The sequence below is a fragment of the Sceloporus occidentalis genome, unplaced genomic scaffold, assembly GCF_023333645.1.
Source record: "Sceloporus occidentalis isolate IW3139 unplaced genomic scaffold, rSceOcc1.0.p SCAF_113, whole genome shotgun sequence".
NCBI classification, from domain to species: Eukaryota; Metazoa; Chordata; class Lepidosauria; order Squamata; family Phrynosomatidae; genus Sceloporus; species Sceloporus occidentalis.
The window spans coordinates 19,420-31,729 of NW_028317093.1; the positions used below are offsets into that span (position 1 = coordinate 19,420).

A 12,310-nucleotide genomic window follows, 5' to 3' on the forward strand; every position below is an offset into this window, starting at 1 on the left:
TCATTTTGAAGTGTTACAGACATTGATGCTTCAGAAAGTCTTTCCTGTATGGAAATGGATGAAAATATATGAGTCTAGGTGGAAAATAGAAAACACAAAGCATTGTCTCTTTTACCCAACAGAAAAATCTTAATATTGATAGATTTTAAAAATCTCGTAACAAGACAACCAGACAAAAGAGACATACTCAATAACCCAGTAATGTTTAATGTTTCAATTCACTGGCCGTAACATGCATTATGAAAGCGTAATCGCGATGTCTTTCTCTTTGAGTGACCGAAATTTGCAGGTCTTGTATGAATTTATATAATGTATACCCCTCTTCTAGCAACTATTCAATCACACTATCCATACTTTTCTAGTGTTCTTCTTTAAGACCTAAATCTCTCTGTCCATCCTTTCTTTTCTGATGCCCCTCTTTTATAGAAGCTTTGAACGATTGCTGGGTGTTCGTGTATCAGTTTTCTGCAGCCCCAAAAGTTGCAATGTCTATAACTGCAGTCAATGCGTGTCATTTTGGAAGTACTGCATGTAAATACAATATATAATTCTTCTTTTTAATGCCTTACTTGATTGCGTAAATCAATGCGTGACAAAGTCTTGTAAAAGCCCTGTCCCCAGCCATACCACTAAACAGAAGTGTCCCTTTTTGGGCATTTGAGATGCCTGCCCCAAGTCTGTAGGTACTTCTTACGTGCAGACCAATCACCTATAAACTGTGCCCCCACTATCTTGAGCACTGCTAAAATGTCAGTGTTGACACTGTGAAACGCCCAAGCCATGCCAGACTCCTCACCCAAGCGTCTGAGCTTGCCCGGCATAATTCATAGATAAACTGGTGAGATGACCTTCAAGAACCTCTCCGCAATAACAATTCTTTATGCAGGGCCAACTGGGGTTGGTTCTTCATTATCCTAAGTGAATTCAGACTGGGAATTCATCCGATTCATCCTCAGGCGGGTGAAGCATCTTTTTTTTTTTTTTAGACCCTGAAATCGGTGGGTCCTTTTACAAAATAATAAAGTGAAGTATATAGCTGTTCCAGTTCAGTGCTGATGTCCCTTGCAGAAAAAAGGTATACCCCACGGGGGGAGTGCCGGCACGGGAGGTTGTCTAGGCGCATTGCGCAGACGTTCACCAGCAGCGGCGATGAGCGTGAATGACCTCCGCTGCCGGCACGTTTGCACGATGTGCTTTAACAATCTCCCTTGCCGGGAATTCCCACGGGGGGAGTCCCAGCAAGGGAGATTTTAAAGCACATCTTGCAGACGTGCCGGCAGCGGAGGTTGTTTCTGCTCGCATAGCCGCTGCCGGTGAACGTCTGCGTGAACAATCTTCCTTGCCGGTACTTCCCACGGCGGAAGTGCCGGCACCGGAAGTTGAATACGCATTATGCGTAGATGTCCCCCGTCGGCACCGGAAGACCCCGTGGAGTCTGCACCGGTAAGTCTGATGGGGGGGGACATCTTGGGGACAGAGTGGCAGCATATATCGGGGGGGGGTAGAGTGGCAGCATATCTCAGGGGGGATAGAGTGGCAGCATATCTCGGTAATGGTTAGAGTTCCTCCTAGGGACCTCCTGAACATGCCAGTGATGTCACAATGACATCACAGCTCACATTATAATTTTTTTTAGTATTATTTATATCATTATTTTAATGATTTATTTAATATTATTTTTTAAATGAATTAACTTTTATTTTTTTCTGCTTTTCTCTTTCAGGACGGGAGGGGGAGTGAGAGAGATGGTTTCTCACTCCCCTCCCCGCGATCCCCCTGCACGATCACACTGTGATCTCTATGCAGGTCCTCACAGACCTGCATAGAGATCGCAGCGTCTCTGTGCCTCATCGGAGGGCAGGATATCCCCGCAGGGGATATCCTGTCCTCCGATGACCTTCCGGGTTACGTCTGCAGTGACGCAACCCGGAAGGAAATGCCCGATCGCGCGTTTGCAACTGCGCGATCACGCGATCGGGCACTTTCAAATGTAACAATTTACCGGCTTTCATGCCGGAAGCTGTTACGGGAGATCGGGCAGCAGAAAGCCGACGATGCAAGCTTCTGCTGCCAGGGGGGAGTCCAGGCTGTCAAACGAAGGGCTGGACGTACCAGGACGTCCATAGGGGTTTCTTAGTGGGCGTTTTTTTATAGGGGATTGATGGGGTTAAAAAAGCACCTAACTTTTAGGGTGCGGCCTATATTCGGGTGCGGCTTATATTCGAGCCAATACGGTATGTTTCAGATAAATAAATGTAATAAATAATGTTAGCTTTTAGCAAAAATTGCCATCAGCTGGTTTTTATAGTGCCTGCTTCTGTCGTACGTCATTTTCCTGATGCTCAAAATGATAGGCTTTGGTGGTATGTTAAGCTTAGATAAAGGGATATGACTCATATTGGAAGCATTGCTGAAGTTCCCTGTGATTCTAGTGGAATTTCCTGTCTAATAATAAAAGTAATTGGACAGCAAACAATAGAAATATGCTATATTTATCGGTCGCACCTACTCTAGCAATATCTGCAGGAGAGCCTGTCTTGGAGAACCTATGAAGTGCAGGGACCTTTGGGATTCAGGAGATGATCATTTTGCAACTATAAGATCACATACCCTTTTAGTGTTTGCAGTTATTTATAGTACATTTTTTTTATAAAACCTAGTTGCTTGTTTTGATCAGTTTTAGAATAATTAAACAGATACATCCAATTGAAACAAATCTCAAGCATTAATGATCAAGTTAGGTTCATAGACTGACATACTTAAAACCTGTATATAAGTAGAAAAGGTTACCGAAATACCTGGGAACTAGCCATAACTGGCAGGGAACGAGCATGAGCAAAATGTCACTCCCATGCTCAGAGAAGAAGGAAAGTAACCGAGAGACCCAGGGAAGGAACTATTCACCCGAAGATTCCGAGGCAAACCCAGAGGGTTCCTGGGAATGGCCGCAATCAAGATAATTGGAAGTAGAAGTTTTTTAGGCAAAAAAACAGCACTACTGTCACAAAGAACCATAACAGTAAGTTATATTTCCAGGCTGCCAAATTGACCCAGTTTGGAACTCTAGGCAAAAGAGGCAGCTGTCCCAGGCCCAGGCTCCCAGGTGTTTGACTGATGTACCTGGATGCACACTCGGTTTATTGGATGGTCTGTGTTATAATCAGTTAATGAGAAATAATTATGAATCTGAATGTCTGACAAGGAATGGTATATAAAAGTCTGTAATGTCCAAATACAAATATTCAATACAATAATCATTTAAACACACAATTCAATAATACAATAAAATCTACCACACAGAAGTATATTATAGAATGATGAATATAGAATATGATGAATATAGAATATGAAACAGAAGTATGCATATAGAGAATATGTTAAGTGAAATTATTTTTCCAGTAATCTTCCTCATATCTTACAAATGCTACTGAAATAGCTTCAGATAGATGTTTGTAGAGTCGAAGGCTACTAGCCATAAAAGCAAGGTGACCATAACATGTGAAAAAATGCTAAATTAAAATGAGCATCTGTATAACACTTTTTCGAACATAATGTGTTCACACTGTTATCTTTTATCAACCATGAAGTTTGATGTAATTGTAAAACACTTCATATTACACAGTATTCTTACAATTAAGATCAGAAATATTCTAATGTGACATGTTACTTGTGGTCAGAAAAAAGGCCCTCAAACTGTCCATCCATTTTCTATCAAAGCCATCCTTCTAATTAGTTTAAACTTTATTTTTTGAACCAGGGAAGAATGTACCTGAAATTCTATGCGACCAGGGGCGTAGCTAGAAACCACAGGGACCTGGTGCAAAACTCGCCCCCCTGACTTCCCAAAGAAACATGTCCCACAGTGCTAGCTTTGCCCCATACAGCTTGTGAGTGCTATTCCTGTCCCCAAGCAGCTTGTTTGTGCGATCTTTTGTCCCAAAAGAGATTGCCAGTGCCCCCAAACAGCCTGTCTGTCCAATCTTTGCATCAGTTTGTCAGTGCCCCCAAACAGCTTGTTTGTGCCATCTTTTATCCTGAGATCGCCAGTGCCCCCAAACAACCTGCCATCTTTGCCCCAAAACAGGTTTCCAGTGCAAACGGCTTTCCTGTGCCCCTGTCCACACCACTTACCTGTAAGAGTGGGCTCTTTCTCTTCCTCCCTGTAGTGTTCAGACTGATCCAGCATACAGGAAGTGATGTCAGACACAGCGTGCAGGGTGAGTATGAGAGATCATACGATCAGAGGATCTGTACAGTCTCCGTGCCACTAGCTGCAGGTATTACGCAACTCCATACATATGAATTGTATTCATAAAAACAAAAATAGGTTCCTTAGTTCTTCATTGATTTGTCCATTCGCTTTTATTTCTGCTACCCCGCATCTTTGTAGTAATAAAACTAGGGCTGCAACTAACGATTATTTTAATAATTGATTAGTTGGCCGATTATTTTTTCGATTAATCGATTAATCGGATAAAAAAAACAATATGCAAATTTTTAGTTTATTTAAAATAATTTAATGAACTGGATGTTAAAAAACAACTTAAAATTTACATTAACATTCTTATTTTGTTATGATGTAATAAAAAAACAATATTTTCAAAGTACAAAAACCCAAACACAATATTTATGAAACAAAATAACCCCAAACATTCTGAAAAGAGGTGGACTATTACTGTTCAAGAAACTTTGCCCCAGCCCTGGCACTTTGCACCCAGCACTTTGCCCCAGCCCTGGCACTTCGCACCCAGCACTTTGCACTGTGCCCCTGCACCCAGTCTCCAACTCTGCCCTGCCCCCACATTCTGCCCTGCCCCCACACTCACACCCTACCCCCACACTCACACCCTGCACCCACTCTGCCCTGCACCCACACTCACACCCTGCATCCCCACCCCCACTCTGCCCTGCACCCAGTCTCCCACTCTGCCCTGCACCCACACCCTGCATCCCCACCCCCACTCTGCCCTGCACCCACACTCACACCCTGCATCCCCACCCCCACTCTGCCCTGCACCCAGTCTCCCACTCTGCATCCCCACCCCCACTCTGCCCTGCACCCAGTCTCCTGCCCCCCCCACTCTGCCCTGCCCCCCCACTCACACCCTGCCCTGCATCCCCACCCCCACTCTGCCCTGCACCCAGTCTCCTGCCCCCCCCACCCCCACTCACACCCTGCCCTGCATCCCCACCCCCACTCTGCCCTGCACTCAGTCTCCTACCCTGGCCTGCCCCCCCACCCCCACTCTGCCCTGCACCCACACTCACCCTGCCCTGCATCCCCTGAAACCCCACCCCCACCCTGCCGTGGACCCCCACTCCGCCGTGGACCCCCACCCCCAGAATCGCTCTGTGCGAATGGAGCCACTCGCACAGAGCGGTTCTATTCGCACAGAGCGGTTCGCTCTGTGCGAGTGGCTCTATTCGCACAGAGCGATTCTGGGGGTGGGGGTCCACGGCGGAGTGGGGGTCCACGGCAGGGTGGGGGTGGGGTTTCAGGGGATGCAGGGCAGGGTGAGCCGCTCTGTGCGAATAGAGCCACTCGCACAGAGCGATTCGCACAGACATTCCCACAGACATGAAGAATACTTACCTCCGCTACGGACTCGTTCCACTTTCAAGCTTCAAGTCTACAACTTTATTAAACTCTTGATGCGCGTCACATCCGTCACGTACGTATGCAGAAGGCGGAGACTGCAGAAACGGGGCAACGCTCGCGGAGGTAAGTAAAAGGAGCCGAGTGCTCCAACGACGAATCGATCGCTCGATTAATCGATAACGGAAATCGTTGACAACGATTTCCGTTATCGATTATTATCGATTTTATCGATTCGTTGTTTCAGCCCTAACTAAAACCTTTTAGAAAAGATATGTCCATCTTGAATTTTGTGGCATCTATAATGCATTGAAGGTTATATCACCATAGATACTAATGAAATGGTCCAAGGAGCAGGAACATTCTATTGGTTTGTGAGGTGATGACTATCTTTCAAGCAGTTACCTTTTTATACTTATCCCCCTTTTCTTGTTTTATATTTACGACCAAGACATGTTTAGTACTTTCTCATTATTTTTTTTATTAAATATGTTCATAGTAATTGTGTCTGATTAGTTTTTTTTGTAGTTGTTGTATTACAACACTGAAGAAAATGCTTTAATGTAGATATATCTTAATTTTATTATTTTCACTCGTCCCCTGTTCCTTGATAAATCAGGATCAGCTTGTTAATCACTAGGATTTACTGAAGCTTGAATGGACATATGTTACTTTCTGCCATATCAGATCTGCAAGACATTTTGCGTGTTATAATCCATATCTTACCCAAATGAAATTATAATATTTTCCATTGATTAGATGCAAATCACCTTCTGGACATTAACAAAGTCAGAAAACACAGTGGTATCTTCTAGGTTGTAAGCTCATTAAAGCACATCTGTATTCGCCTTTTGTTTCTGTAAGTCCAAATTGTTGTTATGTGATGTGGTACTTGTTATATTCTATTCACTGCGGAATATGATGGCGCTATATAAATCAATAAATAACATTCAGTCACAGTTGATAACTTTTTATTGTGCCAAAAGGAAAAAAAAATACGTACAGATATGTAAACTTTTCTGACCTCAGAGGTCTCTTTGCCAAATGGAATGAACATACCTGTATTTTTCTGTATTGGCTGAATTAAAGGTATCAATGTTTTTCTCTTGGGCAAATTGGACTGTATACATTTTTCTATTATAAAATAGTATATAATGTATAGCTAGCATCACAATGACACCTATGGCAAATAAATCATGTATTTTTCAAAATCTGTGGCCTTAAAAAAACAGGTAGAACGTAACAAACACTTGGAAATGTGTTAAAAACATCCAAGGAATACAACAGACACCGGCTTACTGGCTGTTTCTTCGTAAGATTTTTGTGTGCAGCCAGATGAATATGATATGATGGACCCTGACATTATCTCTCGATGAAAGGGTAGAAGAAGTATTATTAAACACTCATCTAAAGACACCAGACGGCTTGTTTTCCCCTCAGAAATCTCATGGTGCTTTCACAACCACAAGGGATTCTGGGTAGGCACATGCAAATAAGTTTAACAATTTTCACCTTTGCCTCTATATCCACTTTATACATGGATCCCTTGAAAGTAATTGCCCGCTGTACAAGACATGTGCCTACCCAGAATCCCTTGTGGTTGTGGCAGCACCATGAGATTTCTGAGGGAAAAACAAGCCTTCTGGCTTGTCTGGTGTCTGTAGATGAGTGTTTAATAATACTTCTACTACCCCTTAAATTTAAGTGGAAGGGTTTCCATCACCTTTTACCCACCATAACTTATGTAATGGTATTTCTTAGCTACCCCAAGCCTCAACTATTAAGCCAGTATCACAACCTCATGCTGACGAATCCCATGAAGGACGAAAGAGTTGTCCATGAGTGGTGATCTGGCTATTGTACCTCTTCCCGAGTTTTGTCTAAAGGCTGTCTTGTACAGCGGGCAATTACCTTAGAGGGATCCGTGTAGGGCTGCTAACTAACGATTATTTTCATAATCGATTAGTTGGCCGATTATTTTTTCGATTAATCGGATAAAAAAAATGAATGTAAATTTTTCATTTATTTAAAATAATGTAATAAACAAATTATATTAAATACAAACAGCATAATAAAAAAACTTTGATAAAATGCATTTCTTGCCTTTATTTCGCAACCAGCCCCCCCCCAATTTATGCACGTTTGAGCCCAGGCTTGCCACGCTGCCTCCCACATATGCCACTCCACGCTGCCCCCCACATATACCACTCCACTCTGCCTCCCACATATGCCACTCTGCCTCCCAAATATACCACTCCACGCTGCCTCCCACATATGCCACTCCACGCTGCCTCCCACATATGCAACTCCACGCTGCCTCCCACATATGCCACTCCACTCTGCCTCCCACATATGTCACTCCACGCTGCCTCCCACATATGCCACTCCACGCTGCCTCCCACATATGCCACTCCACGCTGCATCCCACATGTCACTCCACTCTACCCCCACATATGCCACTGTGCCTGATACACCTTATACCCCAATACACCACTCCATCCTCCCTAGACATGCCACACTGCCTCCCAGACATGCCACACTGCCCTCCCCACATATGCCACTCCACTCTACCCCCAGATAAGCCACTCCACTCTACCCCCAGATATGCCACTGTGGCCCCAGATCTGCCTTATACACCCTGATACACCACTCTGTCCTCCCCAGACATGCCACACTGCCCTCCCCACATATGCCTTATATACCCTATATGCCTTATACCCCCAGATATCTCACTCCGTCCTCCCCAGATATGCCTTATACCCCCCAGATATCTCATAGTCCCCTCATAGAGTCACAGACCATACTTTTATAAATAAGTACTGGGTTAATCTTCACTGCCCCAGGATTTAGATTCCCCTTAGTTTGCCCCCCTTTATCTCTAACTGCACCTTAAGTTAACTTTAACAAATTAATAAAATTAACCCTCAGTCCTCATCATTAAATTAACCCTAAACACCCCATTAACCACAACTGCCCCTAAATTAACCCTAAACATACCATTAACCAAAACTGCCTCAAATTAACCCCAAACACCCATTAACCACAGCTGCTCCTAAATTAACCCTAAACACACCATTAACCATAGCTGCCCCTAAATTAACCCTAAACACACCATTAACCATAGCTGCCCCTAAATTAACCCTAAACACCCTATTAACCATAGCTGCCCCTAAATTAACCCTAAACACCCTATTAACCATAACTGTCCCTAAATTAACACTAAACACCCCATTAACCATAACTGCCCCTAAATTAACCCTAAACACCCCATTAACCATAACTGCCCCTAAATTAACCCCCACCTCCCCTAACTTTCAGCAGCCCAAATATTAATTTTATACTTACAGTTAGATGAGGGTCACAGCCATGTGGTTCTGGCCTTCTGGGAGAAGGAAGGGGCGGGGCCAGTTGTCACAGTGATTACAGGGAGGGGCTGGTAAGTAGGAGCTGCTGCTGTGAGTCACTGAAACGGATTATATAATGAGGGGTATTTTTCAGAGCGTTTGCTCTGAAAAAACCCTCATTTAATAATCGATAAAAATCGATTCAACTAATCGATAATGAAATTCGTTGGCAACGATTTTCATTATCGATTTTATCGATTAGTTGTTGCAGCCCTAGATCCGTGTATAAAGTGGATATAGAGGCAAAGGTGATAATTGTTAACCTTATTTGCATGTGCCTACCCAGAATCCCTTGTGAAAGCACCATGAGATTTCTGAGGGAAAAACAAGCCTTCTGGCTTGTCTGGTGTCTGTAGATGAGTGTTTAATGAGTGTTTAATAATACTTCTACTACCCCTTAAATTTAAGTGGAAGGGTTTCCATCACCTTTTACCCACCATAACTTATGTAATGGTATCTCTCGAAGAAACAAAGTCAAGAATGTGGAAAATGCCAAATAGGATCGACTAAACAGAAAATAAGATTACATATTCAGCTGATCCTCCAGGTTCTGCAAGTGGTCTTGAAAAGCTTTTGCTGTGATATGTATTAATCCTGTCTGCTTCATCTCACCTTCAAATGTTGGTGACATTATAAAAAATATTAAAGGCATGCGAGCATGGGCATTTTTATTATCCTATTTACTGTTTAAGCACATCATAAAGTACCATAAAATAATTCATATAGCAATGCCTATGATAGTTTGGAAACAAAAAATAAATTTGTGGGATTTATTCACTAAATTGCCAGTTTTGATTTTGAACTTTGTGCTATGCATAATTAATGTCACAATTTCAAACTATAACAAAAATTTTACTGACAGATTCTAAACTTTAACCAAGCATTTTAATGGCCTGGTGGATTTTCTTAAAAGTGATAGTCAAGCAACCTAGAGGAAATTTATGTGTTAAGAATGTAACTCAAATTTAACTCTCAAATCTAATTTCCTTTTGTTTCATCAAGGGTCAGTAATACACACGTCATATAATTTTGCATGGACACAGGCTTGCTGCCTGCCAGAAGATGGCAAAACTGGGCCTAGTATTTGTGTATGAGCCGGTATGTGCACCTACCTGGGAGCTCTCCGGGTTTGACCGGTTGAGCGCTGCTTCTCCGGGTTTACGGGATCGGGGTCTTGACACACCCCGCTCCCGGCTCATTTTTTTTCTTTACATGGGGGTGTTTCCCGCTGCCGTCAGTGGGAACGCCGCCGACGTCAGTGTGCAGTCCTGGCCGCGTCCCGCAAGGGAAGGCTCCGGGTAGCCGGAGCCGAGACCTTCCCAGGTATGTATGTATGTGCAGAATACCCGGGATGGGACGCAGGATGGTGACTGGAATGTTAAAGGGACAGTTTAATGTCCCTAACACCCCCTTTAAACTGTGGGAGTACTTTAATATGTATTCTTCAAAATGAAAAAAAGGACTTACCTTACCTAGAAGCTGCATCCTTGTTTCTGCATCCGCCCTTCTTCTGAGATTTCTTGCCATTGATTTGCTACTTGAAATTGAAATCAATGGGAGTGCTTGTCGTGCATGCACACAGGGCCAGCATTTGTCGAGCCAGCACCGGGGCTGACTGGTAGTAATTCTGCACAATACCCCCAAGCTTTTGTGAAAATTTAAAGGGACCACACAGCTATCAAATGCATTAAAGTGCATAGGATGGAGTGAGTGTCCTTTAAATCATTGCAAATAATATAACAATGTAAATATAAAAACATCCTATCATTATAATCAGTCATTAATAATTGTAACAAATCATATTTCCAGGAAATGATTCAAGATGAATTAACAATCCCATGTGAGCGCCTTTTTTCCCTGTTAATCTTAATCCTTATGTCCGGCATGATTTTTCCTATTTGCCATTTTGCATTTTCCCATTAAATATTTTAAAATGATGATCTCTTTCCTTTACTGTTGCTCCTAATATAACACACTTAATCACTCATTCCTATGAAACGAGAAAGAAACAAAGACAATGAAACAGACGTTATTAGTAGAATGATACTTATATGTACTCACCAAAGTCAAAATTAGTAGAAATCAAAAAATATAACGCTTACCTTCCAACATTCTTGCCACCATTGCAACTCTTACTCTTCTAGTGTTAGAAACTCGTAAGGTTTCCTTAAAACTCCAGGTATATGTACTAATGTAGAAATATATTCTACCAATGTAGATATACATTTTAGGAAACTTTAGAGGCCATACAATTCTGTACCCCCGCCAATAGGGAAAAGTGCTAAATTTTACAGTATCTCAGTGTGAATAGTGTATATAAAGTACCATTTTGTTTTCTACCGTTATTGCTGGAAGGTGCTTCGAACATGTATTACACTCATACCTTTTTTACATTTTACTTTCTTATGGCATACCTCCCAACTCCTGCGGAACTCACCAATACAAGCAATTGCACTTTACATCGCGCTTGCATCGCCACTTCATTTTTCTCAGCACAGTCATGCTTGCTGTGCGCCCCCTCGCAGCTGTGCTCAAGGCGAGTACCGCTCTCCCCTCACCCATCCTCCACCCCTGCAAAGCGGGACAAAGTCCCAAAATCGTGACTGTCCTACTCAAATCGGCACAGTTAGGGGGCATGTTTTAGCATAGAGGCAGTGGCACAGAATGTTATAATTTTACTAAATATGTGTTAGTTTGCTCTTAACATGTTGATGTAGCCAATCAGTGGCACTCCGAGCCCCTGCTGAGCCGTTGCTGGAACTCACGGGTGTTGAACACCCCATTGGCCGAACAGAATCCCTTCATGCATTCGCAGGAGGAACCCTATAAAAACCATTAAAAAATTTAAAGGGACCACTCAGCTATCATATGCATTAAAGTGTATATGGTTGCTAGAATGTCCCTTTAACAATTAACTCGTCATAGCTGTCTACTTTTGTTCTAATTGCCTGCATATAGCTCACAAAATTACCTCATTGTGTTTTGAGCCGTTTCTTCTTTGTGTTTTGCTGAAAATGTGTTGTTCTGAAAAAATTTTGACCTTTTGAGGATAATCCTCCAATTTGGAATTAGTGAAACACGGGCTTAGAATCCTGTACAAGCATAATTGGATAAATGTTTTAGTGATGAAACCACCCGCTAGAGCTGCTTTGAGTGATAGCTATTTTTCTTTCTTTTAATCTGTTTTTAACTATAGAGAAATTACATTTACATTTCTCCCAGTAACGCTATGTAATGATTAAGCCGCATGCTCCTCAGACAGGATAGGGTTAGTGTCTCGTTTAGCCCTGTTGAAAATATCGCACATCAA

The 12,310-nt window shown here is 42.6% G+C and overlaps 1 protein-coding gene across 1 annotated transcript in view; it reads left to right on the top strand.

Annotated features, from left to right (window-relative positions):
* Window positions 1–1,392: 1,392 nt before the first annotated feature.
* LOC149282502 (putative acyl-CoA dehydrogenase 6) overlaps window positions 1,393–12,310 on the top strand; it is a 66,055-nt gene continuing 55,137 nt past the window's right edge. The window contains exon 1 of the mRNA XM_089498085.1: window positions 1,393–1,443. Within this exon, the coding sequence (XP_089354211.1) occupies window positions 1,393–1,443 (51 nt within the window). The remainder of the gene's footprint in view (window positions 1,444–12,310) is intronic.